Source organism: Pelophylax lessonae, assembly GCF_965119305.1.
Source record: "Pelophylax lessonae genome assembly, chromosome: 8".
Classification (NCBI taxonomy): domain Eukaryota; kingdom Metazoa; phylum Chordata; class Amphibia; order Anura; family Ranidae; genus Pelophylax; species Pelophylax lessonae.
Window position 1 is genome coordinate 265,667,317 of NC_138775.1, and position 27,782 is coordinate 265,695,098.

Sequence of the window (27,782 nt, forward strand, 5' to 3'; positions counted from 1 at the left end):
TTATCGCGTTTACTAACAAAGGGAAAGATTTTTGTCATTTTTGGTGTTTTTTTTTAACGCGTAATGGCGGCGATCTGCGATTTTTTTTTCGGTACTGCGACATTGCGGCGGACAGATCGGACCCTTGACTGACATTTTTGACACTTTTGGGGGTACCAGTGACATTACTGCAGTAATCAGTGCTATACATATGCACGGTTACTGCAAAAATGACACTGGCAGGGAAGGGGTTAACTTTATTGGACAGGGAGGGGTTAAGTGTGTCCTAGGGGCGTGATTCTAACTGTGTAGGGACATTCCTATTGGTGTAAAAGCAAAGATCAACCGTTCTACATAGTAGAACGGACAGATCTTCACTTTTACACAGGGAGAACTGACAGGCAGCTTGTTTACACAAGCTGCTCTGTCTTTCTCCCTTCACAGGAGCGATCGCAGTGTGACTGGCGGACATCGAGTCCGCCGGTCACACGCACTGACTTGTCTGTGAACGAGCCGCGGCGTGCGCGCGCCTCGGCGGGCGCGCGCCCGCCCGCGATAGGCTCGCAAGTCAGTGACAGGCGAGTGACGTACCGATACGTCACTCTGCCTGGCCGGGGCTGACCGCCGCAGTATATAGTCGTGCGGCGGTCGGCAACCGGTTAAAGAGGCTGTTCAAGCTTGAAAGCCCTCCAATATGGCTGAATTTAAACAATTCAGCAAATAAGAGTGGGCCAAAATTCCTCCACAGCGATGTGAAAGTCTCACTGCCAGTTATCGCAAATGCTTGATTGCAGTTGTTGCCGCCAAGGGTGGCACAGCCAATTATTAGATTTAGGGGGCAATTACTTTTTCACACAGGGCCATGCAAGTTTGGACAGCTTTTTCCCCTAATAAATAAAATCATCATTTAAAAACTGCATTTTGTATTTACTCAGGTTTGCGTATTATTCAAATTTGATGATCTAAATCATTTAAGTGTAGCAAATATGGAATAAAATAAAAAATCAGGAAGGGGCATATATATATATATATATATATAGTGTATATCAAATTATTTTGTTTTAAAAGAGCGCTGCTGTGCAAAAACAATGCTGGCATTTCAAATGAAGGTGAAGCCTATCAAATTGTTTTCTGCCTGTGTCCTGGTGGGGAGATTTCCCTTCACTGCCTGTCTTAGAGATGCAACAGGAAATAAGAGAAAGTTCAAGATAGATAATTCGCATTAGAGCATTTGTACTTTCTGTTTTCCTGATATAGGTCACCAAGAAAAATGCAGGAGTGAATCTTTCTCCACAGCAATAAAAAACTTGACAAAGAGTTTAACCCTTACCTACTCCATCCAAAATTGAAAAAATAAATGTTTGTCTTTACATAGAGCTTCATAAAAGTTGACTCAACTCAAAACTGGAATTTCAGGAATGGCTGGGCATCACTGCATTGTATCATCTGCCAGCTTCTTATGTCTTTCAACCTCCTAGAGATGAGAATTCCTACATACGTTTTTCTCTTCTCCATCCAATAAAATGTTATAATGAGGCAGGTAGAAGGGTGTGACACCATCATTTCACTTTCTACTGGTCGTTTGTCAGAAATGAGAATTTACTTACCACTGCGGTGTCCCCAAGAATTAGAAAGCACTTGATTACAACCGCCAACAGCCATGCAAAATTGAAATATCAATTTTTGGATTGAGTAGAGCTTCAAAAGAATATCCTCTGTTAAAACAAAAATCTGGATAATTTAGGAAATGTAAAGTATTCACTTAATAGTTATCCTTCAATCCCTGATGCAAATGGGATAACATGCCGTAAGACTCCACTGTGAAACTGAACTGCACCTTCTGGCATTTATAGTGCCTAAGCAAAGGACAATGGGATGGGGCACGGTCGACACAAAAATGGGAAACTGTATCAAATACTTACCATAAGACATATGGGGTAGTATCCCTATCTACTACATGTATGTTGCCATGGTGTCCCCAGGAAAACAGAAAATTGTATCAAATAATTACTATAATTTTCCTTTCCTGATGCCAATCCATGGCAGCAGACATCTGGGGTAGTGAGACCGCCTACTATGTGTAAGTTGCCAATGTTGGCACCAGAAAAACAAAAAATTATATCAAATACCAACATTTTCCTTTCCTGGCACCAATCCATGGCAGCATACATTTAGTAGGTGGGGATATTATCCTTATGGATGGTGCCATGTTGGCCCAGGAAAATTATATTCAACCTGTTTCAGCCTGACAAGTAGTTCAGGGTGAGACTGCAACTAAAGGGGCATTTTGGGAAAAATAGTGCATCACAAGCCACATTCTGGATATGAAAAGGATAAGCACACAACATAAATAATACTAACCACTGTGCATTTGACAGGAGCTCTAAATAAATAAATGAGCATTAATGTTATGTATGACCACATGTGCAAGCAATCTATGCAGTGCATTGCCCAGGTAATTTTTCTGCATGTTTTTGTGCCGTGGATTGGCTTTTGAATCATCTGCTTGAAGTTTGCCGCTACCCCGCTTGCTTTGCTGCCGCCTGTTTGCAATTATAAAAAGCGTCAAATTTGCCCTTTACAAATATTCTTGTACTCCTTGCCCCCTCTTTTTATAATTTATAATTTCCTAAAGATTGCAAATCGGTTCAGGAGAAAATAGCGGAGGCAATCAACAGCAAACAACTGGCGGATTCGGAGCCAGAGCCCAGCGACTCAAGCACGGATGATGAAGACAACTTAAGAGGAATCGCCGACACACAGAAACGTAAGATGGCAACAAAGGCATTGTGCTTTGAAACATTGAAAAATTTTAAAGGAACCTATTTATAGATTACATAAATGATACACTTCACCTATTCTGTGTATCCTTCCCTACTAGACATACTATATTTTTGGATAAAATATATATTTTATTATTTATATTTAAAGTTTAATTTCTCCAATAGAATCTTGAACAATTCATTGACTCCTTGAATCAGTTCAATGATGTCGAAACTTTATCTAATTCTTTAAATGTAATTTTCTCTGGGTTTTGGGGATATCACTCTTCCCTCACTTCTTTCTGTTTATCCCCTCAATAATTTGATCCCTTCTGAGTCAATCATTAATTAAAGTGCATTGTGCTCAAAGATGTTCTCTCTCCAATCCCAACATGTTTCACCACTTATTATGGCTTCATCAAGGAACCCTAAATGTATCTAAGTGCTCAGGGGAACATGGAGGTAAAAGTGCATGTGGCACTTAACTCTGTAATTTACAATGAAAACGTAAAAGTTCCATGATGAATCCATGCCAAGCAGGGTTTTTTTTTATTTTTTTATATATTTGAATAGCAATTTGCCCAGTAAAAGTTCATGTACATTCGTTCTGTGTGAGTATGGCAAACAAAAAGGTTGAATGTTATTTAGGCTCTTTCTTTTTCTGGTTGAATGTTTTTCATGGATTTACAATGGAAAATAATCAATCTGGCCACTAGATAGTGCCAAAAATCTTAGGAAAAGGTATTTAGCATAATTTAGTGGCCAAATGTGTACTTAGATTAGGTACAAATGTAAAAAGACACATATAGAAGTCAAATAATTTATTGAGAGTCAAATTGTTATATACCAAGTAGCTGTAAGGTGCCATAATATATAAAAATCAGTGAAAGCCCTGCTTTAAAGGGATCTCAATTTTTAAATTGTAGGGCAGATGTAGGGAAAGGGAGGTAACGGATGGGTAATGGATTGGAAGAGGGGAATATCCACAACAAGCAAGGAATTTGGGAGGTTGTTGGGGGGGAATGGAAATGGAAGAAGGTAGGAAAAGGAGCAAGTGAGGGTAGGAAATGATGCAGGAAATGGGATGAACTTCTTGTGGCTTTTTTCATCTACATCTACATCTATACATATGGTGGAAATGGTTGGCTATATTTTGCACATAGTCTATAGCAGCCTTTCTCTACTAGGGTTTGGTGAAAAACAAAGGTTCCCCGAGAGGTTGCCAGGAATTCCTTGGCCAATTAGCAATTTCTGTCTTTCAACTGAGTAACCACTGACACCAATGATCCTTTTAGCTATCTAGGGGGGAATTCTTCTCAATAACCACAAATGTTAGAAGCATTCTTCCCAATGTCCATCAATGTAAGAAACATTATTCCCAAATGGCCACCAATTTAAGGAGCAATCTTCACAATGACCACCACTGTAAGGGACATTCATCCCACTGACTACTAATGCAAGGAGCATTCTTTATACCAGGGGTGGGGAACCTACGGCCTGAGGGCCGTATGCGGCCCGCAAAGTCATCTGGTCCGGCCCCCCGTGCAGCTGAGTCTGTGTCTCAGCTGATCTGTCAGAACGGAGCCGATGCTTCCTGTATAGTTCCGGCTCCGTTCTGACAGTCTGAGTGAGTCACAGGCGGAGTGATATCAAATGCACTCCGCCTTTGACCAATACAGGAAACATCACCTCTTTCTCCAGCGCAGCACCGCTGCACGCTACACTTCTCCTAGCCAGCATTTCCTGCCAGCAGAACACGCAGCAGTACCAGCCAGAGCCAGCAGTACCCACAGCAGTACCAGCCAGCAATGCCAGCCAGCTGTACCCACCAGCAGTACCAGCCAGCTATACCCACCAGCAGTACCAACCAGCAGTACCCATAAAGAAAGTAACTGCTTTCTTTTCAAAACTTACCACCACAAAGAGTTGACTGCGCTCCAGACTGACCGACCCAAACCTGGAAAACCAGTTGTAAGTAGCAACATCATCAATACCAGCTAACATTACACACCTCACCAAACAGAATCAGTTTGACCAAATATAACAGGTACATTTTTAAGTTGATAATTTTGTACGGCCCCCGAAGGATTTTATAAATACCCAAATGGCCCTTGGCAGAAAAAAGGTTCCCCACCCCTTCTTTATACTGACCATCAATGTAGGGAACTTTCTTCCAAATGATCACCAATGTAAGGAGCATTCTTCCCACTGGCCACCAACGTAAGGACCATTCTTCCTGCTAACCACCAAATGTAGGGAACATACTTCCCACTGACCATCACACATGTACTGTTAGTTGTAGATGTAATAATTACTATCAGAGATTCCCTGAGACTGGAAAGATATTTTAAGGGTTCCTCCATGTTAAAAAGGTGCAGAAAGGTTGGCCTGTCTAGTCAGCAGAGTCAATGGGCCTAAGTAGGAGAGATTCTTAATAGAGGATACGTTTTTGAGTACAATGCACTTTATTTATTGACTTGCTCAGAGTTGAGGCATCAAATAAATAAGGGTAAAAATGAAGGATGTGAAGGCGGAGCAATTCTATCTTCAGTGCCCAAAGAAAGTTAAATCTGGTGACAAATGAGAATACGTTTAGAGATCAGTGCATACATGCAAGGATTTAATTTCCAGTAGAGAATGTAAGTTTAAATATAAATAATAAAGGTTATATTTTATCCAAAACAAATAAAGTGTGTCCAATGGGGCAAGTTATGTGGGATAGGTAAAGCATATCATTTACCTAATCCATATGTTTATTTCTACAGGAACAACGCTGTTCAATGTGTATCAGTAATAATTTCAAATGAATTACAATTTTGAAGGAAGCCTGTGCAGAGAGAAATATAGAGGCAGCCATGTCTGACCAACGTCTGAAAATATTAGTTCTCTAGCTGTCTCTGACCTCAGTACTTATTGCCAGGGCTGTATTTTGGCCTAGGCCAACAAGGCCCAGGCCTAGGGTGGCACTTTGCAGGGGGGCAGCAAAAAAGCCGCCCCTCCCTCCACCTGAGACTCTATTGGCCACTGGTTGCTAGAGCCACCTCTCTCACCCCCCCTCTCTCATCTCCCTCTCTCTCTCTCTCTCTCTCTCATCCCCCTCTCACTCTTATCCCCCCTCTCTCTCATCCCCTCTCTCTCTACCCCCCCTCCCTCTCTCTCTTCTCTCTCTCTCATCCTCCCTCTCTCTCTCTCATCCCCCACTCCCCCTCTCTCTCATCCCCCCTCTCTCTCTCACCCCCTCTCTCCCTCATCCACCTCCTCTCCCCCCCCCCTCTCGTGAGATCTCAGGGATTCATGCTGGGACTTGTAGTCCTTCAATTTTGGAGGGTCACATCTGTTAAAAAAGGAGTGGGGCAAAGTTACATAGGAGGGGGGCGCCCAATTTTAGTCTTGCCTAGGGCAGCACAAAACCAAAATACACCACTGCTTATTGCATCATTGACCCAGGGACAAGCATGCAGCAAGTGAAGTCAGCAGAAAGTCATAGTTCCTGATCTGCATACTTGTTCCAGCTCAGTGACTCAGAATGTATTAATGCTGTTGAATCAACATAATTGGCCGTTAAGTAGCATTTTCAAAAGAATAGCTCAGCAATAGAAACCTACAGTATGTATTCTATTAGTGAAGCTTTCCTCTAAATTAGAACTCCAGGCAAAACATGTCTTCATTAACAAAAAAGAAAGTGAGGAAAATCTATCCAAGGATCAATAGAATGAAAAGTCCACAACGTAAATGCCCATGTACAGTGGGCACAGGGCAGGAGGTTGTGGAGCAACAACCAGAATTTTAGGAGAAGACAGAAGATCAGCAATCCGATTCTTATGGTATTTGTAAACCCAATTACTAAAACCAGATATACCCTTTATTATGTTCATGTCCTATTCTAAGTAATATTAATTTTTTTTAAATCTGCAGCTTATTTTAAAATAATACCTGAAGATCCTGCCATGAATGTCCTGGTTCAGACACTTCCTGTTAAACGGTGACACCACTCTCTTAAACAGAGCAAAGTAGTCAGAAGTGCTTAGAACACAGAGTGCAGAGGTCAGGAGTGCATATCACACACATTAGAAGGGTCAGGAAAGCATAACACACAGGGTGCAGGTGTCAGGAGTAAGAACCACTCAGAGAGCAAGGTTCAGGAGAGTGCAATGCACAGGTCTGTTATTCCATCACAGATACATGATAGGTGATGTTTTTGGGGTTGTATTCAATACATGCAAAGAGAGATCACACAAATACCTTTAAGAATACAATTTAATAAAAGTAACAACAGATACAGATAATATTAGAAAATATAACAAGAACACTTAACTAAAGATGCTGTTTCCCCACGGATTCCCCCTTATAATGGCGTGGCACACAGGTGACCACAGACGTATGCATGATTGCAAGCTCCAATTTGAGACTGAGATCATACAAGTTTTGGCTGTGGTAATATAGTATTTGAATGTAAGAAAATTGTCACCCACCCCTACTGGAGCAAAATGACTTTCAGTAGATGGAGTTCTGCAAAAAATGACCTCCCTCCACAAGTCAAAATCTCCCCTCATTGAAGATTCCTCCCCCCTACACTAGCACTGCCCCCTCCCCCCCAGTAAGCTTGCCCCCCAGTACCGCCCTGCCCACTAGTGCAGTTATGCCCTGGTATAGCTCTGCTCCCTCAATACAGCTCTCCCCCCAGTAGTTACCCCCCCCCCACTAGCACAGTTCTTTCCCCCAGTAAGACCCCCCTTACAGCTTTCCCCTTCCCAGTACAGCTATCCCCACTAAGTCAGTTATGCTGTGGTACAGCTCTGCCTCCTCAGTACAACTTCCCCCCCAGTACAGCACCCCCCCCCCCACCCCCCGAATCCACAGTACAGCTCTTCCTCCCAATACAGCCCTTCCTCCTCCATAAAATACATTTACCACACCAGGACAGTTCCGAACAAGGAAAGTCTTCCCTTGGCCGGGTAATGTGACTGGTAAGGAGCGGCCTCTTTCATTCTGAACCCCCCTCCCCTTTCTTTATCTACTTCCTTGATTACAAGTGGCTGTTGCAACACACATTAAACAGCAATGGTCATCATCAAGAAAAGAAATCCACCCAAGGAAATAATACAAGGAAATCAGCATCACTGAGAAGCTCAAAGCATGACAAAAAGGTTGAAGACAAGTATATTATCAGAAAATTGGGAATGTTCATGATACACAGTGCTTTAGAAAACCAATAGCATTTCAGTCAGGCTTTACATGTGTAATGATGTTTATTTAAAAAGCATAGTAGTCAAAATACATCAAGGCTGACATTTTGGGGGGACAAGGGGGATGTGTTGGCTTTTCCTTATCTACCCAACAAGGACAATAATACCCAGGCAGAATTTTTTATTGCTGGTTAATAATAGCAGTGTAGATTGGGACCTTAGCATTGGGAAAACCATAGTGTTCCCACAGGTAGTGTTTTAAGCCAGCCTCTTACCTTGGTAGCCCACAGATCATAGCCAAGCCAGGGGCAGATTCCATTTTTTACCCTCCCTACAAACACACATATGCACAGTCATCTCTGTTAACCACTTAAAGCGGAGTTCCGGGCACAAAAACGATATTTTTTTTTTTGTGCCCGTCCGCTAGTTCAGCCTAACCTGAAAAGGAATTGGATAGTTAGATTTTTTTTTTTTTTTAAACTCACCTTGTAATTGACGATCGTAAATACTCACCTATGACAGCTTCCTCCTCCAGCGCCGAGGCTCTCCCCGTCACTTCCTGCCTCGCAATGATTCCTGGGAGCTAAACGTCATAGCTCCCAGGAATCAATGCGCCGCACCGGCCCCGCTCGTCATTTCCGGGCGACGCCGCATTCCCCTGCTAAACAGCTTCTGGGCATGCCCAGAAGCTGTTTAGGAATGCGGCGCCGCACCGGAAGTGACGAGAGGGGCCGGTGCAGCGCATTCTGGGACACGAAGACGCGGAAGAAGACAGAGAAGAGGACCGCGCCGGCTTCAGCTGCCCACAACCGAGATGGAAACGCTGTGGAAGAAAACTTCTAAGTAAGTATTTCTTCTAAAAGGTAAGTGCGAACCGGGACAGATCAGAGGCTAGCCATTGTGGAATGTGCTAGCCCTGACTGTCCCGGGGTATGTTAAAAAAAAAAACGTTTCTCTGCCCGGAACTCCGCTTTAAGCCCCGGAAGATTTTACCCCCTTCCTGACCAGGGCCTAAACTAATTTGACGTCCTTTTTTTCCCACAAACAGAACTTTCTTTTGGTGGTAATTTGATCACCTGTGCGAATTTTTGATCATGCACTATAAACAAAAAAAGAGCGTCAATTTTGCAAAAATAACAATATTTTTCACATTTTTTTATATGAAATTCCCCCCCAAAAAATGTAAAAATCTACGTAGATCTACGTCGCTAGCCTGTGAGGCTTTGGGGAGCGAGCGTGCGCCGCCGGATGCGCGCTCCCGCTCCCTTACGGACCCCCCCGCGCATGTGCCCGGCGGACCCGATGTCCGCCGGGCACTCGCGATCCTCCATTAGAGCAGGAGAAAGGCAGGCGGCTAATGTAAACAAAGCCACCTGTCATTCTCCCCTGTGTAAGAATAGTGATCATACGGTTCTGCTATGTAGGACCGTTGATCACCGTTCTTACACCTCAAGCCACAACCAATCACAGTTAGAATCACGCCCCTAGGGACACACTTAACCCCTCCCTCTCAAAAAGAGTTAACCCCTTCACTGCCAGTGTCATTTTTACAGTAACAGTGCATATTTATAGCACTGATTACTGTAGTAATGTCACTGGTAACCCCAAAAGTGTCAAAAATGTCAGTCAAGGTAAACTTCCATCTTTTGCTTTTACCTATAGGCTTACCTATAGGTAGTGTAAATATCTCCTAAAAGTGCACCATTTAGGAGATATTTAGTGTACATGCAGCCAGTGACATCACTGGTGCATGCGCTCTGAAGGAATCACCACCTGCGCCGTTTCTTCAGAGTCCTGTGCCAAGAACAGCGGGTCCCCCGCCCATGTGCAGCAGTGATGTCAGCCAAACACAGAGCCAGAGTCTGCGAACCCAGAAGCAAGACAGATGAAGATGGGAGCGCCTGCAGAGCTTACATCTCGATGCTGGAGGAACTTCATTTTAAGGTAAGTTTAACCACTTCAGCCCCGGCAAGGTTTTACCCCCTTAATGACCAGGCCATTTTTTGCGATTCGGCACTGCGCTACTTTAACGGAAAATTGCACGATTGTGTGACGCTGTACCCAAATACAATCGATGTCCTTTTTCCCCCACAAATAGAGCTTTTTTTTGGTGGTATTTGATCACCTCTGTGGTTTTTATATTTTGCGCTATAAACAAAAAAAGAGCGACAATTTTGAAAAAAACACAATATTTTTTATTTTCTGCTATAAAACATTCCCAGTAAAATTTTTTTTAAAAATTAAATTTTTTTATCAGTTTAGGCCAATTTGTATTCTGCTACATATTTAAAAAAAATCCCAAAAAGCGTATTTTAATTGATTTTCGCAAAAGTTATAGCGTTTACAAACTACGGATATATTTTTGGACTTTTTGTTTATTTATTTTTTTTATTAGTAATGGCAGCGATCAGCAATTTTTAGCGGGACTGTGACATTGCGGCGGACAGATCGGACCCCTAACTGCCATTTTTGACACTTTTTGGGCACCAGTGACACTACTGCAGAAATCAGTGCTAAATAATATGCACTTTTACTGTATAAATGACACTGGCAGGGAAGGGGTTAATACTAGGGGTGATCAAAGGAGTTAAAGGTATGCCTAAATATGCTTACTGACTGTGTGTGTGTGTGTGTGTGGGGGGGGGGAGGGGGTTCTGTGACAGGCACAGAGAGATCGCTTCAGCTTAGCTGAAACTGCTGATCTCTCCCTGCCTGTCTGACAGAAGATCCGCCTGCTTTGTTTACATAAGCAGGCGGGTCTTCTCTCAGTTTCTCGGATGATTGTGGGAGGGCAGCAGCAATCGCCACCGCTCCTCCCGCGGCCCGCTTCCCGCTGTGTCTAAACACAGCGGGAGCACGGCTCTGGTGGCGCACGTGCTCCGCTGAAACCACATGCACTCCAGTCACGTAGTAATACGTGACTGGACGCAGCCCAGCTGCCTTGCCGCAGTAAAAAGGCAGTGGGTGGTTGGCAAGTGGTTATCATGATGTGCTAGTACTAGCACATTATGCCTTCACCTTGCAGGTACAAAAAAAAAAAAATTGTCCAGCGATTTACAACCGCTTTAAATACATTTTGAAAGAATTTTGAAAGCAGGTAATAAGTATCTGAATTTGACCTGGTATCAGCATCATGCAGTCTCTGTACAGCAGGGCTGGAGGGTGAGAAGAAGAAGCTGTACAAGGAGCCCAACAGTTCATTTGCTGGCAAGAAACATGCTTAAATGTGGGGAAAGCAGAGGGTCAGAGAGATGAACTCATTGCTGTGCTGCTTCTCTTTTCATTGTCCAGTCACAGGTCTAGGATGGTCTAGATCACACGTGTCAAACACAAGGCCCGCGGGCTGAATCTGGCCTTTCAGGTCATTTCATGTGGCCCTCACACCTCTCCTGCAGCTGCAGCACTCCCCCTCATCTCCAGTCTCCACCATCCCCTGTCTCAGCAGTTGGCAGCAGAGAGGAGGAAAGAACTCCTCCTTCAGATCCTGCTGCGCTCTGGGCAGCTGCAGCACCCCCTCATCTCCGCCTCCCCTGGTCTCAGCATTCAAAAGACTCCAGTCTCCTCTGGTCCTCTTCCAGACCTTGCATTTTTTTTTTTGCTTCACAGACTTTTGATGGTGGGGGAGGCTCTTGGCATCTGATGTAAGAGGGGGTGGGTTGCTCTGGACATCTAGTCTTACAGGAGATACAAACGGCCCTATGAGGGCGACCATAATGCTGATGCGGCCTGAGATGAAATCAAGTTTGACACAACTGGTCCAGATAGAGGAAAGTTGAATACTGCTGGATGTCAGACTGAGGGCATCTGATGGCAGAAAACAATCACTGTGGGTGAATTTCTGGATTAAAGGTAAATATTGCAGCAAAAACTGGCTTTGTTATTTTTAATGGGTTATTCATTTTTAATGTTTTTTTTTTAAATCATAAAGAAAGTTTACTGAAAAAAAATAGTAGCATATAGCGTACATACTGAGATAGGTACAGCAAAACCAGTCCAGAGTCATTAGATCATTGGAGTATACAGAGCTGGGATTCATCCTAAAGTATAATTAAAGGCAAACCTTTTTATCTAGTTTTGGATGAAGTGGAGAGGGATTAGAATAACTGTCAGTTTACATTGCAGGCTGTGTCCTAGGGGCGGTGCAATGATTTTTGCCGCCCTAGGCCCCATATGCTCTCCCACCCCCCATCCCAAGTTGCTGAAGAGGTTAAAACCAATGGCGGCTGGTGCTCCATCGGTCGGGGGGGGGGGGGGGCAGATGGACCTGGCCACGGATCCCCCCCCCCCCCCATCACTCCAGAGTCTAGTCCACACCATATCCCCCTCGGGCGCCAGTTCACTTACCTTGTTCCTCCGGACTGACAGGCGGCGGTGACGGCTTCCCCCTCAGTCTCCTCCATGTCCCCTCTTGGTGGCCGTCTCCTCCCTCCTCCTCCGCCAATAGAATGCCTTCTCCTTTGGCTAATTGGGAAACAGATCTCAGGACCCGCTTCCTGATTAGCCGTTAGGAGAATTAGTGTGGCAATAGCAATTATTCATTCGCTATTGTCACACAACTGGGTGGGCACTGCGCCACGAGCCCACCCTTTTTTGAAGCCTATTAGAGCCTCTGGCTCTAATCACGTGCCTCAAAAAAAAAAACCCTCATTGGAATTTATTCATCCGGCGCCCTGCATGTAGATTAGGGGGCCAGACCCATGGATGGGGGGGGGGGCAGCTCCCCTACGCCCCAAATGGATGGGCCGGCCGCCACTGGTTAAAACCCCTTCAGTGACTTACGGTAAGTCACTTACCTTGGAGTTGGATCAGGCTCCGCCGGTGCCCCCTGCTAAGTTGCGCCCTAGACGGCGGCCTAGGTCGCCTTACAGGTAGCGCCGGCCCTGCTGTGTCCCCATTACCACTTCAGCCCCGGAAGGTTTTACCCCCTTAATGACCAGGCCATTTTTTGCGATTCGGCACTGCGTTATTTTAGCTGACAATTGTGCGGTCGTGCGACACCGTACCCAAATAAAATTGTTGTCCTTTTTTTCTCACAGATAGGGCTTTCTTTTGGTGGTATCTGATTACCTCTTTATTTTTAGCGCTATAAGCAAAAAGAGAGTGACAATTTCGAAAAAAAAAAAACAATATTTTTTACTTTCTGCATATTCTGCATAAGTTTTTCTGCATAAAACATATCCAATAAAAAAATGTAAAAATTCTAATTTCTTCTTCAGTTTAGGCCAATTTGTATTCTGCTACATATTTTTGGTAAAAAAAATCCCAATAAGGGTATATTCAGTGGCGGCTGGTGCTCAAAATTTTTTTTTTGAGGGGGGGGGGGCGCAAACAGATAAATGTAATAGGCATTGCTTTGCGGCAAAAAACGCTGTAAAGAATTGCGTGACTTTGAGGTCGCAAAAGTGTGAAAGGGGCCTTCAGTAATTAAGGTATAGTGTGCCCCCTTTCAATGCAGAGAGACCAGCGTGCCCCCTTTCAATGCAGAGAGACCAGCGTGCCTTTCAATGCACAGTGACCAGCGTGCCCCCTTTCAATGCACAGTGACCAGCGTGCCCCCTTCAAAACACTGACCAGCGTGCCCCCTTCAATGCAGAGACCAGCATACATGCCCCCTTCATTGCAGAGACCAGCGTACATGCCCCCTTCAATGCAGTGACCAGCGTACATGCCCCCTTCAATGCAGAGACCAGTGTACATGCCCCCTTCAATGCAGTGACCAGCATACATGCCCCCTTCAATGCAGTGACCAGCAGTACATGCCCCCTTCAATGCAGTGACCAGCAGTACATGCCCCCTTCAATGCAGTGACCAGCAGTACATGCCCCCTTCAATGCAGTGACCAGCAGTATATGCCCCCTTCAATGCAGTGACCAATAATACATGCCCCCTTCAATGTAGTGACCAGCATACATGCCCTCTTCAATGCAATGACCAGCAGTACATGCCCCCTTCAATGCAGTGACCAGTAGTACATGCCCCCTTCAATGCAGTGACCAGCATACATGCCCCCTTCAATGCAGTGACCAGCAGTACATGCCCCCTTCAATGCAGTGACCAGTAGTACATGCCCCCTTCAATGCAGTGACCAGCAGTACATGCCCCCTTCAATGCAGTGACCAGCAGTACATGCCCCCTTCAATGCAGTGACCAGCGTGCATGCCCCCTTCAATGCAGTGACCAGCATACATGCCCCTTCAATGCAGTGACCAGCGTGCGTGCCCCCTTCAAAGCAGTGACCAGCGTACATGCCCCCTTCAATGTAGTGACCAGCGTACATGCCCCCTTCAATGCAGTGACCAGCATATGTGCCCCCTTCAATGCAGTGACCAGTGTACATGCCCCCTTCAATGTAGTGACCAGCGTACATGCCCCCTTCAATGCAGTGACCAGCATACATGCCCCCTTCAATGCAGTGACCAGCAGTACATGCCCCCTTCAATGCAGTGACCAGCAGTATATGCCCCCTTCAATGCAGTGACCAGTAATACATGCCCCCTTCAATGTAGTGACCAGCATACATGCCCTCTTCAATGCAATGACCAGCAGTACATGCCCCCTTCAATGCAGTGACCAGCGTGCGTTCCCCCTTCAATGCACTGACCAGCATACATGCCCCCTTCAATGCACTGACCAGCGTACGTGCCCCCTTCAATGTAGTAACCAGCAGTACATGCCCCCTTCAATGCAGTGACCATCAGTACATGCCCCCTTTAATGCAGTGACCAGCAGTACATGCCCCCTTCAATGCAGAGATCAGCGTGCATGCCCCCTTCAATGCAGTGACCAGCGTGCGTGCCCCCTTCAATGCAGTCACCAGCATACATGCCCCCTTCAATGCAGTGACCAGCGTGCGTGCCCCCTTCAATGCAGTCACCAGCATACATGCCCCCTTCAATGCAGTGACCAGCGTGCGTGCCCCTTTCAATGCAGTGACCAGCATACATGCCCCCTTCAATGCAGTGACCAGCGTATGTGCCCCCTTCAATGTAGTGAACAGCGTACATGCCCCCTTCAATGCAGTGACCAGTGTGCGTGCCCCCTTCAATGCAGTGACCAACAGTACATGCCCCCTTCAATGCAGTGACCAGCAGTACATGCCCCCTTCAATGCAGTGACCAGCAGTACATGCCCCCCAATGCAGAGATCAGCATGCGTGCCCCCTTCAATGCAGTGACCAGCGTGTGTGCCCCCTTCAATGCAGTGACCAGCATACATGCCCCCTTCAATGCAATGACCAGCAGTACATGCCCCCTTCAATGCAGAGATCAGCGTGCGTGCCCCCTTCAATGCAGGGACCAGCGTGTGTGCCCCCTTCAATGCAGTGACCAGCGTGCATGCCCCCTTCAATGTAGTGACCAGCGTACGTGCCCCCTTCAATGCAGAGACCAGCGTGCATGCCCCCTTCAATCCAGTGCACTTACCTGGATCATCATCAGCAGCAGCAGCAGCGGTGGCGCGGCTTCTCCTCAGTCCTCGGCGCGTCTCCTCGGGTCCTCCTGTTCCCGCCTCCTCCTTGGCCAATGGCATGGGGTTTGCCTTGCGGCCAATTAGGAATCAGGTATTAGACCCGCTCCCTGATTGGCTGGGAGGAGGATCTGAGTGACAATAGCAACTTTTCATTCGCTATTGTCACACAATGGGTGGAGTCGGGGCGCACTGCTCTGCGCCCCGGGTTCACCCTTTGCATCGCCCTATTAGAGCCTCTGGCTCTAATCAGGTGATGCAAAAAAAAAAAAGCCCCATTGAACTCCATGCGTCCGGCGCCCCTGCATGCAGATTAGGGGGCAGGACGCATGGATACACACCGGCCGCCACTGCGTACATTGATTGGTTTGCGCAAAAGTTATCACATTTACAAACTATGGGATGGGACACCTAAATGACACTTTTTGGAAACCAGTGACATTATTACAGTAATCGGTGCTAAAAATAAGCACTGTTACTGTACTAATGACACTGGCAGGGAGGGAGTTAACATTAAGGGCGATCAAAGAGTTAAGTGTGAGCCTAGCTGGTGCTTGCTAACTGTGGGGGGGATGGTCTGACTGGATGAAGACAGAGATCGGTGTTCCTGCCTAGCAGAAACACAAGATTTCCATCTTCTTCCCTGTCAGATCACCGATCTGCCTCTCTGAGGAACGATTGCGGGCGGGCGGTGGACATCGGGTCTGCCAGACCCATTGATTGACATCCCTGTTAGCCAATCATGGTGCAATTGCGCCTTTTGCGGTGCAATGGCGCCATCTCGTGGCCACTGCAAAAAATTACGTATAGGTACGTGATTTTGCGCAATAGAGCCAACCTGCCACAGTAAATGTATGTTAGGCGGTCGGCAAGTGATTAACCACTTGTCGTCTGCTCACTCGAGCACTACTGCGGCAAAGTGGTTCGTTATCGTCTGGCGACGTAGACAGACACTCCCCTTTCTCGGGGAGTCGGGCCAGGGGAGGAGCAGCGGCGATCGCTTAGTTAGTAAACACAATAACTTTTGCGCAAACCAATCAAAATACGCTTATTGTGATTTTTTTTACCAAACATAGGTAGCAGAAAACAAATTGGCCAAAAATTTAAAAAAATTTAGATTTTTACATTTTTTTGGGGGGGAATTTCATATAAAAAAATTTTAAGAATATTGTTATTTTTTCAAAATTTACGCTCTTTTTTTGTTTATAGCGCAAAAAGTAAAAATTGCACAGGTGATCAAATACCACCAAAAGAAAGCTCTGTTTGTGGGAAAAAAAGGACGTAAATTTTGTTTGGGTATGGCGTCGCACGACCGCGCAATTGTCAGTTAAAGTCGCACAGTGCCGAATCGCAAAAAGTGGCCCAGACGTAAGACAGCAAAATCCTCTAGTGGTAAAGTGGTTAAGGAGAATCACCCTCTCTATTTGTCATGTTTACCATTTTTATTAAAAGTGAAAGTAAAAAAAAAATCCCACATTTTAAGTTGTCCCCAGAAAAGTAATAGAGAGGAAATTTTCCTATGGGGTCACTAGGGGGGTCCCCAAGGAACTCCCCAAATTTTTAGGGATTTCTTCCTGTGTGTCTATAAGGAAGTGGAAGGGAAATCTCCACAATGGTGAGAAAAAAACTCTGACAGGGATTATAACCCTCTCGTGCTTTATCGGAAATGAATAAAAAATGAAGAAAGAAATAAACAACTGGGTGGATGTCCAGTTGTCCACACAAGCCTATCCTATAAAATTGGCATTCATTTGTAGTGGCTAATAGTGATGAGCAGAGTTATACTGGAAAAGAGTTCTCCTCTGCAATGGGCTGGAGTGCGTTCTCATGGGATTTTAAGCATCCAGCTTGTAGGTGGGGTGCAGCCTGGTGCGGAGACAATAACACACAGACAGATGGAAAACTTGTATTGAAATAATGCAGTAACAGTTCACAACAAACTTGGTGGGAAGGCCACCCAGCCGGGATTACTCACAGATCCAGTAGCGTGACAGGAGCAGATTCCAGCCAAAATTACAGCATCTGTTGAGAGGGGCAGAATGGGGCCCGGGCCGGCCGTCCAGCACTCAATCGCAAAGACTGTAACCAAATTGGGAGGTGTCCAGAAAAGGATGACGTGTCCCTATCCTTTCCTTACTCATCTGGAACCTCTCCTGCCGCTGATCATTGTCCCTGTAAGACTGGTTACCTGTCCATATACTATCCACATGCGAAGCCTGGGAGCCAGGGCCTTAAATAGGCTCTGCCTTCAAGGGTGCAGCGCTCTCCTACAATAGATTAATTATTATAAAAAAATTAATCAGTGATCAAAAGTATATTATTAAATAAACAATAATAAATATAATAACGATTATATACACAAATATATATATATATATAAATATATCAAAATGATTCAATCTTTCAGTGCCAGTCCATAAAGATATACAGTATCTCATAAAAGTGAGTACACTCCTCACATTTTTGTAAATATTTTATTATATTGTGAGTTATTTTGAGGGGGACAGCAAATTTACATTGTTATACAAGCTGTACACTCACTACTTTACATTGTAGCAAAGTGTCATTTCATCAGTGTTGTCACATGAAAAGATATAATAAAATATTTACAAAAATGTGAGGGGTGTACTCACTTTTGTGAGATACTGTGTATGTATAAAATCTGTGAATCTTGTAATCCAATACACCAAAAACAATCATGTGTGTATTGGTCTTTGTTCACCACGGTGCCCTTTACCCCACCTAAGGGTGTCTTCTCACCTGCTTGGGTGGACCCCAGTACCTAAAGCAGGTCAGTATGCGCCTTTGCAGTGTAAAAGGCACTACTTCCACTGACAGAGCAAACTCTCAGTGTAGTAAGAATATTTACAAGGAAGTGTATGTAGGAGGCAAGTGGAAAAAACTATAGTGCAGATCGCCCATACAATATATTTATTAAAGCGGTAGCATACTCAAAAAAATAAATAAATAAATAAAAAAACCCTGCAAGACAAAAGGCACAATGAGCTAGTATGCATCGCATACTAGCTCATTATGAAATACTTACCTTAGAACGAAGCCCCGACGCGGACCCCCGGACACCGCTGTGGGAGCGGGCATGATCCCTCGGCATCTCTTCAGAGCGCATGCGCCGCTCGCGTTAGCGGCTGCATGCAGTGCAAATATCTCCTAAACCGTGCCGGTTTAGGAGATATTAATTGTACCTACAGGTAAGCCTTATTATAGGCTTACCTGTAGGTAAAGGTCACAACAATCGGTATACTACCGCTTTAAGAATAAAAATACCACTCACAATTTAGAAGTCAAATACAGGCATATTTTTCAGAGATTTCTTCTCACTTCCTGTTTGGCTATGGGAAAGAAAGTGAAAGGGAAATCTCCAGAAAAACTCTGACAAGGAGTAATAACCCTCTCTTGATGTATCCAAAATTAATGAAAAAGGTTTACCAACAGATCTACTTTCACCACACAAGCAGTACACATCAAGTATTACATGGTGTAGAGTAGCAGGACCCTAACAGAGAAAATAGAGTGGAGGTCGGCAGAGTTATAAAGCATACCAAAATTCAGTAAAAAACAACGAGCAACACAATGCAGGAGGCACTCTATGAAAATATTCTGTGATACACCCGGAAGAACAGCTAGCCAACCCCCCCCCCCATAACTTGTCAAATTTACCGGGGCAACCTTTATTCTGGTAAATAAGCTTTTCTTGGCAGAGTGTGTCCCACATGTCATTAATCCATTCTTTATGGGTTGGGGCCTGATTGGATTTCCAGTATTGCTATTGATAAGCTTTCTGGTCTGAAATAGTGCTCTATATATGGCTGCCTGTTGATATTTATTAATTTTTATCTGGAGTTCTGCTTCAATTATTTAAGTAATGTTGTAGCATACTATATTTCCTAGAATTAAGCAGTGTTGTACAGTTGTCAGTATTTATTCACACACACATATGTATTTTTTAAATATTTAATTATTTTCACAGTTTTGACTGAAAGCCCCATTCAAGATACACTAGATGAGGCTTCAGAAAAAGAGCAAGAATCTGGACAAGAGCAAGATGAAATAGAAGCCAAAGATAGTGTGGATTCAAAACATGAAGAGGTTGAGAAGGATTTCAAAGCTGACACGGAAGATGAAATAAAAGAGGCAGCAGGAGATTTAGATCAAGAAATGTCTGCGGAAAAAGTTGAAATACCAACTGAATATCCTTCAGAAGAATCCATAGCCTTCGATTTAAAAGCAGAAGATGCAGAATTAAATAACTTCAATGAGGATACGGTTTTGGAAGAGAACATTGGTAAAGAAGAAGCAGTGGGGCTTGAATGTGAAATGAAAATAGATCCCGAAAATGATAATATAGAGGAAACACTTGCTGAAGAGAATGTGGAGAATCAAGAAGCACCTGCGGATGTCAGTGAAGAACATGTAGATGTACTTCCTAATACAAATACTGAAAATGAAGAAGCATCTCTTACTGTCAGTGAAAATGACAATGAAGCACCTGCTGCTGTGGATGCAAAGCATGATGAAGAAAGCGCTGATGCCAAAGTGGAGAATGAAGAAGCACCTGCTAATGTAAATATGGGGAACAATGAAGAAAGTGCTGATGCCAAAGCAGAGAATGGGGACTCAACTACTTATGAGAGTGTGGAGAATGATACACCACCTGAAAATGTAGAAAATGAGGAAGCACATGGCGATAAAAATGATGAAAATGAGGAAACAGCTGGTGTTGAAAATGAGGAAGCGCCTGGTGATGAAAATATTGGAAATGAGGAAGCACCTGCTGAGGAAAATGTTGAAAAGGAAGAAGAAGCTGGTGATGAAAACATTGAAAATGAGGCGGCAGCTGGTAATGAACATTTTGAAAATGAGGAAGCACCTGTTGATGAAAATGTTGAAAATGAGGAAGCACCTACTGATGAAAATGTTGAAAACGAGGATACACCTGTTGATGAAAATGTTAAAAATGAGGAGGCACCTGGTGATGAAAATGTTAAAAATGAGGAGGCACCTGGTGATGAAAATGTTAAAAATGAGGAGGCACCTGGTGATGAAAATGTTGAAAATGAGGAGGCACCTGGTGATGAAAATGTTGAAACACCTCCTGATGTGAATGTGGAAAATAAAGAGGAGCCTGCTGCTGAAAATATAGAAAATGATAAAGCACCTGAAGAGCTTAATGCTGACAATGAGGTGAATGTGGAAGATGAAGAAGCACCTGCTAACGTGAATGCAGAGAATGAAGAAATACCCAATGAGGAAAATGCTGAGTCCGGAGAAAAACCAGAGGAGGTAAAGGTAGAGAATGAGGAAGCTCCTTCATCTGTTGATCCGAATATGGAGAATGAAACATCAGCTGGAAATGTGAATACTGAAGATGAAGGAACACATGATGACACAAATGAAGAGAAGGCAAATGTTGAGATAAGTGATGAGAATAAGGAAATATCTAGTGAAGAATCTGTTGAAAATGGACAAGAATCTGTTGAGGCGATTAGTGAACATGAAGATACAGCTGTAGGTGACATTAATGTTGAAAATGAAGATGCACCTAGTGATGTGAACTTGGAGAATGAAGAATCACCTGCTGAAGAGAATGTGGAAGAAAAAGCACCTGCTGAGGGGAATGTGGAAGAAGAAGCACCTGCTGAGGGGAATGTGGAAGAAGAAGAAGAAGAAGCACCTGCTGAGGGGAATGCGGAGAATGAAGAAGCACCTGCTATGGAAAATGTGGAGAAAGAAGAAACCCTTTCTGAGGTAAATGTGGAGAATGAAGAAGCACCTGCTGAGGAGAATGAAGAAGCACCTGCTGAGGAGAATGCGGAAAATGAAGAATCACCTGCTGAAGAAAATGTGGAGAATGAAGAATCACCTGCTGAAGAAAATGTAGAGAATGAAGAAGCACCTGCTGAGGGGAATGTGGAGAATGAAGAAGCACCTGTTGAGGAGCATGTGGAGAATGTAGAAGAACCTGCTGAAGAGAATGCAGAGAATGAAGAAGCACCTGCTGAGGAGAATGTGGAGAATGAAGAATCACCTGCTGAAGAAAATGTAGAGAATGAAGAAGCACCTGCTGAGGGGAATGTTGAGAATGAAGAAGCACCTGCTGAGGAGCATGTGGAGAATGTAGAAGAACCTGCTAAAGAGAATGCAGAGAATGAAGAAGCACCTGCTGAGGAGCATGTAGAGAATGTAGAAGAACCTGCTGAAGAGAATGCGGAGAATGAAGAAGCACCTGCTGAGGAGAATGTGGAGAATGTAGAAGAACCTGCTGAAGAGAGTGCAGAGAATGAAGAAGCACCTGCTGAGGAGAATGTGGACAATGAAGAAGTGCCTGCTGACATGAATATGGAGAATGAAGAAGCACCAGTTGATGTGAATGTGGAGAATGAAGTTACATCTTCCGACGGGAATGTGGAGATTCAGGCAGCAACTGATGAAGTGGATGAGCAGAACAATGATACACCTGGTGAAGTAAACATGGAGAATGAGGAATCATCCAACCTGGTGGATGTGGAGGATAAAGATGTACCTAGTGAAGTGAATGATGAGAATCAAGAAGCACCTGTTGATGAAAGTGTGGTGAATGAAGAAGCATCTGGTGAGGTGAATGAGGATAATGAAGAAGCTCCCAGTGCTATGAGTGCTGCTGATGCACCAGGAGATGAAGCCGCAGATAACAAAGCTGAAGACTCCACTGATAAAGTAGTTGAAATAAATGAACATCCTGGTGATGATACGAATGTTGATGCACCTGATGATGGAAATGAAGATGCAAGTGCACCTGGAACTAGTGAAGAAGTGCAGGAATCTGGGACTAATGAAAACACCGAACCCACTAATGACAATCAAAACACAGAGGGCGGAGAAGGGGAACATGTGGTCACTCAAGTGGAGTCTATAGAATTGAATGATGAAACATCTGAAACAAACCAACAAGCTGATGATTCAAATGTTGATGATAAACCAAAGACAGAGGAAGCCAGCCAGGAGCCGGAGCAGAAGGAAAGGGTCCAGGAAGGGGATGAGGTCACGCAAGTTGTCAATATGGAAGAAGAGAAAAAAGAAACACATACTGACCAGAATGGTGAGGTAGAATCATCAACCGTTCATGACATTGAAATGACGGATGTCCAGTCTAATTCTGAGGACCATGGAGATACAACTACCCAAGGAGAAGACTAAGAATGTGTGAAGATTAAGGCTAGCTAGACATTTAGACTTTCCAAGTGAGTATCTCTATTCTAAATCATTAAATCAGGCATTTAAAATGAAGTATGATGGTTCCAGGTGGGAGACTTCAGGACCTTCTTGGAATACATAATCTTTCCAAAAGAAGCAACTGTTTTTTGAAAAATGAATTACATAGTTTTGCTAATTCTTATCATCTACTTTAGAAATTATTACTCCACTGAAGTCACTGTTATGCCTCGTACACACGCAACGATTATCGGCCGACCGATCGTCCGACTTTTGTCCAAGTTGTGTTTTGTTGGTTGGAATGTGCCTAGACTGCACACGAATTTTCTCGGCCAACAAAATTCTACTTCAGAAGTGATGTCATGTGTTGGTTTGCTTTCTTTGTGTTCTTTCTTCACTGAGCATGCCCAGACTTGCTCATCAGATTTTTCCCTGTCGAAATCTGTACTGACTGCAGGAAAATCGGCCGTTGTGTTGACGGCCAACAAAAATTTTATAGTCTGCACACCAGATTTTTTTCGGCCCGAAAAGTCGGAGTTGGTTGTCGGAAGCATCATACTAACAAGCCGAAAATCGGCAGATCGGACGTTGGCCGAAAATTCCCTGCCAATTTTCGACGCGTGTGTACGGGGCTTAAATGGGGCTTCACATTCTGAAACAAACTATCGTCGGCTTGGGTGGATGTCCGGTTGTCCACACAAGCCTATCATATCAAATTGGCATCCATTTGTAGTGGCTGCCAGTCCATAAAGATATATATTTATAAAATCTGTGAATCTTTTAAACCAATACATCAAAAAAAATCCTGTGTGTATCAGTATTTGTTCACCACGGTGCTCTTTACCCCACCTAAGGGTGTCTTCTCACCTGCTTGGTTGGCCCTCAGTACCTAAAGCAGGTCAGTATGCACCTTTGCAGTTTAAAAGGCAGTTCTTCCACTGACAGATCAAATCCAGTCCACAGCTCTTAACGTAGTGTCATATATGTAAGAGGCAAGTGGAACAAACCATAGTGCAGATCGCCCATACAATATATTTATTAAGAGTAAAAATACCACTCACAATTCAGAAGTCGAATACAGGCATATTTCAGTACTATCCTTGGCTTGCACGGCTCCACCTGGCTCCATCCAGCGTGATTACATCACCAGCCACCTCACACGTAGCACCTAATGGGCTTTCTGAAAGGTCTAGGCTCGACCTTTGAGAAAGCCCATTGGGTGCTACATGTGAGGTGGGTGGTAATGTAGCAGACTGGTGTTTAGCTGCTTCCTATATCATTTCGTTTTGTAGCACAATGTTCTTAGATTTAGCTATAGGCATGGCGTGGAAGGTTTATTTACTGTATATATATACCTAACCACTTTAAGACCGGAAGGATTTGCCCCCTGCATTACTTTAACCACTTGCCGACCGCCTAACATCTATTTACTGCGGCATTCAGCCACTTACAGGCAAAGTGACGTAGCCCTATGTCGCGCGCCCCCGCTCGTTCCCTGGGGAGCCAGTGCGTGTTACTGGCAGCTCCGATGGCCGCCAGCCACTCGCGATCTCCCGCAGCAGAGGGAGAAAGACAGACGGCACAGCTGTCTGTCATTCTCCCTGAAGTAAGCACAGAGGCTATGCGATCCTGCTATATAGGATCGCGTGTCTCTGTGGCTACTTCACTAGCCACGGCCCTTGACAGTTAGAATCACACCCCTAGGGACACACTTAACCCCTTGATCACCAATAAAATGAATTCCTTCCCTGCCAGTGTCATTTTTACAGTAACAGTGCATATTTATAGCACTGATTACTGTAGTAATGTCACTGGTACCCCCAAAAATGTCACTTAGGGGTCCGATCTGTCCGCCGCAATGTCGCAGTCCCGCAAAAAAAAATTGCAGATCGCCGCCATTACTAGTTAAAATAAAACAATAAAAATGATATAAATCTTTCCCGTAGTTAGTAAACGCAATAACTTTTGCGCAAACCAATCAAAATACGCTTATTGCTGGGTTTTTTTTAACCAAAAATATGTAGCAGAAAACAAATTGGCCTAAAATGTTAAAAAATTTAGATTTTTAAATTTTTTTGAGAATTTCATATATAAAAATGTGAAAAATATATGTTTTTTTTTTTTCAAAAATTGTCGCTTTTTTTGTTTATAGCGCAAAAAATAAAAATTGCACAGGTGATCAAATACCACCAAAAGAAAGCTCTGTTTGTGGGAATAAAAGGACGTCAATTTCATTTGGATAAAGTGTCTCACGACCGCGCAATTGTCCGTTAAAGTCACGCAGTGCCGAATCACAAAATAAGGCCTGGTTATTGAGCAGCCAAATCTTCCGGGGCTAAAGTGGTTAACGGACAATTGTGCGGTCGTGCGACGCTGTACCCAAATAAAATTGATGTCCTTTTTTCCCCACAAATAGAGCTTTCTTTTGGTGGTATTTGATCACCTGTGCGATTTTTATTTTTTGCGCTATAAACAAAAAAAGAGCAACAATTCTGAAAAAAAACCCCCAATATTTTACACATTCTGCTATATGACATTCTCAAAAAAAAAATTAAAAATCTAAATTTTTTTTAACATTTTAGGCCAAGTTTTCTGCTCTATATATCTTTGTTTAAAAAAATCGCAATAAGCATATTTTGTTTGGTTTGCGCAAAAGTTATCGCGTCTACTATCTACGGGAAAGATTAATGTTTTTTTTTTTTTTTTTTACTAGTAGTTGCGGCAATTTTTTGCGGGACTGTGACATTGCGGCGGACAGATCGGACCCCTAACTGACATTTTCGACACTTTTGGGGGGACCAGTGACATTACTACAGTAATCAGTGCTAAAAATATGCACTGTTACTGTAATAATGACACTGGCAGGGAAGGGGTTAACCCTGTGGGTGATCAAGGGGTTAAATGTGAGCCTAGGGGAGTAATTCTAACTGTGGGGGGCGTGGCTTCTGAAATGACCACAGAGACCTGTGATTCTATATAGAGGGATCGCATGGGCTCTTTGACCATTCTAGGGAGAAGAACGGTCAGCTGTGTTTACAACAGCCCACCATCCTTCTCTCTCAGCGGGGAGCGCTCACGGGTGTCAGGCGGCAATCGGAGCCGCCTGACGCACGCATCGGCTTCCCCGCTGACAATTGGGGGCGGGAGCTGCACCCAGGCGACTGACGTACCTGTATGTGGGTTTGCATGTATGAGCCGGCCTGCCGCAGTATATATATATATATAGTAAGCGGTCAGCAGGTGGCCAAATAGGCTCTGCCTGACCCAAGATGGCTGCTTGAGTCTCATGGGGCGGCAGCATCCAATATGATAGCTCCCCCAGTGACCCAAAAAACAATAGAGGAACCATGTTCCCCTTGACTTCCTCTCCAAGTACCTTTCTTATTTATTTTCTAGTCAAAAATGCAAAGTTTAATGTCTGCAAAAAATTACAAAAAAAAAAAAAATTACTCAAGTAGCAAAAGGGTTAAAGATCAATTTTTGGGTAAACAGGTTCTTATAAGGGTTCCCAAAGTGGATTTTCTGATTCTTTTAAATTAAGTTTATAAATTTCAGTTGACGGTTGACCAAAATTGTATTGATCTCTTTTCAGATTCATCTGCAATCCATTTAGAAGAAGAAATCTGCGAATGGAGGCCTTGTGGTTTTTATGGAGACATTACGTGACTTTTTAAAAAAAAAAAAACAATCGTATATTATTAAGTTCCATATGGAAGCACATATAAAAAAGATATCTATTTTTTAAACTATAATATATATTTATATGAGCATTTGAATTGTGTAACTGTTTACCGCTATCATAGGTTCGAATACACATTCCTATCTAATGACTTTTAATAAGAACCAAACCAACCACAGATCTTTAATAGAGTTTTGGATAGAGTGGGGAAGAATTATGGACCCAGCCAGGTTTTACTCCCACCGGGGAGATCGGCTCTCAGTGGTGAACAGGACTGAAGTAAAATCAGGTTAGAACCTCTGTGAGGTTTTAATTTTCGTTTGTGCCCCACGTGGAGAGATTTCCCTCTACGTCTTGTAGTATCACTGGGATCAGTGGCATAATAATAGTCATAGCAGCCCACAGGGCTCTATATGGAGGAGCCCCATTATGGGAGCCGTTGAGGCAATTTCAAAATCTGTGTGCAGGTGAAGATAACACCTATCGCTGTACTCCTAAAGTGGATATACCCTTCCATATACCCCGTGCCTGGCCTCAGGTGATACACAGAGATTAAACAAATCCTCCTACATAAGTTGTACCCATTTATCTGCAGTCTTCTATTCTCCCCCATCTGTGCAAAGTCCAGAATTTATAAAGTTTGTTTCAAAGTTCAGAAAAAAGGGGGCAGGGAGCTGAAGTTATACATTGCAGAGCTCAGTGAGGAGAGTTATGAGCTCTGATTGGATGGAAGGGACACACTACCCCCCTTCACACCGCACAAAGGAATAGAACTGAGGCTGTCAATTACAGGCTGTGTGCTGGTGCTCCCTTCCCTGTCACCTTTTTTCTCTTGGTGTCAGGAAAACATGTCACAAGTGATTCATGCTGATAGCAGAGGAATGAAGCAGCAGACAGAAATGGCATTTAACCACTTCTGGATCGGAAGGATTTGCCCCCTTAATGACCAGGCCATATTTTGCGATTCAGCACTGCGTTACTTTAACTGACAGTTGCGCGGTCGTGCGACGCTGTACCCAAATAAAATTGATGTCCTTTTTTTCCCACAAATAAAGATTTCTTTTGGTGGTATTTGATCACCTCTGTGATTTTTATTTTTTGCTCTATAAACAAAAAAAAAAGCGACAATTCTGAAAAAAACAACAAAAAAAAAAACAATATTTTTCACTTTCTGCTATATAACATTCTCAAAAAAAAAGTAAAAATCTAAATTTTTTTAACATTTTAGGCCAATTTATTTTCTGCTACATATTTTTGGTAAAAAAAAAAAAAATCACAATAAGCGTATTTTGATTGGTTTGCGCAAAAGTTATCACGTCTACTAACTATGGGAAAGATTTATGTCATTTTTATAGTTTTTTTTTTTTTTTACCAGTAATGGCGGCGATCTGCGATTTTTTTGTGGGACTGCGACATTGCGGCAGCCAGATTGGACCATTAAGTGACATTTTTGACACTTTTGGGGACCAGTGACATTACTACAGTAATCAGTGCTAAAAATAT

The 27,782-nt window shown here is 43.7% G+C and overlaps 1 protein-coding gene across 2 annotated transcripts in view; it reads left to right on the plus strand.

Annotated features, from left to right (window-relative positions):
• ERICH3 (glutamate rich 3) overlaps window positions 1-26,510 on the plus strand; it is a 164,673-nt gene extending 138,163 nt beyond the window's left edge. For both annotated transcript variants that reach the window (XM_082265889.1, XM_082265890.1), the window contains 3 exons: window positions 2,615-2,746; window positions 19,380-22,629; window positions 26,193-26,510. In XM_082265889.1, the coding sequence (XP_082122015.1) occupies window positions 2,615-2,746; window positions 19,380-22,585 (3,338 nt within the window). In that variant the 3' untranslated portion in view covers window positions 22,586-22,629; window positions 26,193-26,510. The remainder of the gene's footprint in view (window positions 1-2,614; window positions 2,747-19,379; window positions 22,630-26,192) is intronic.
• Window positions 26,511-27,782: the final 1,272 nt, after the last annotated feature.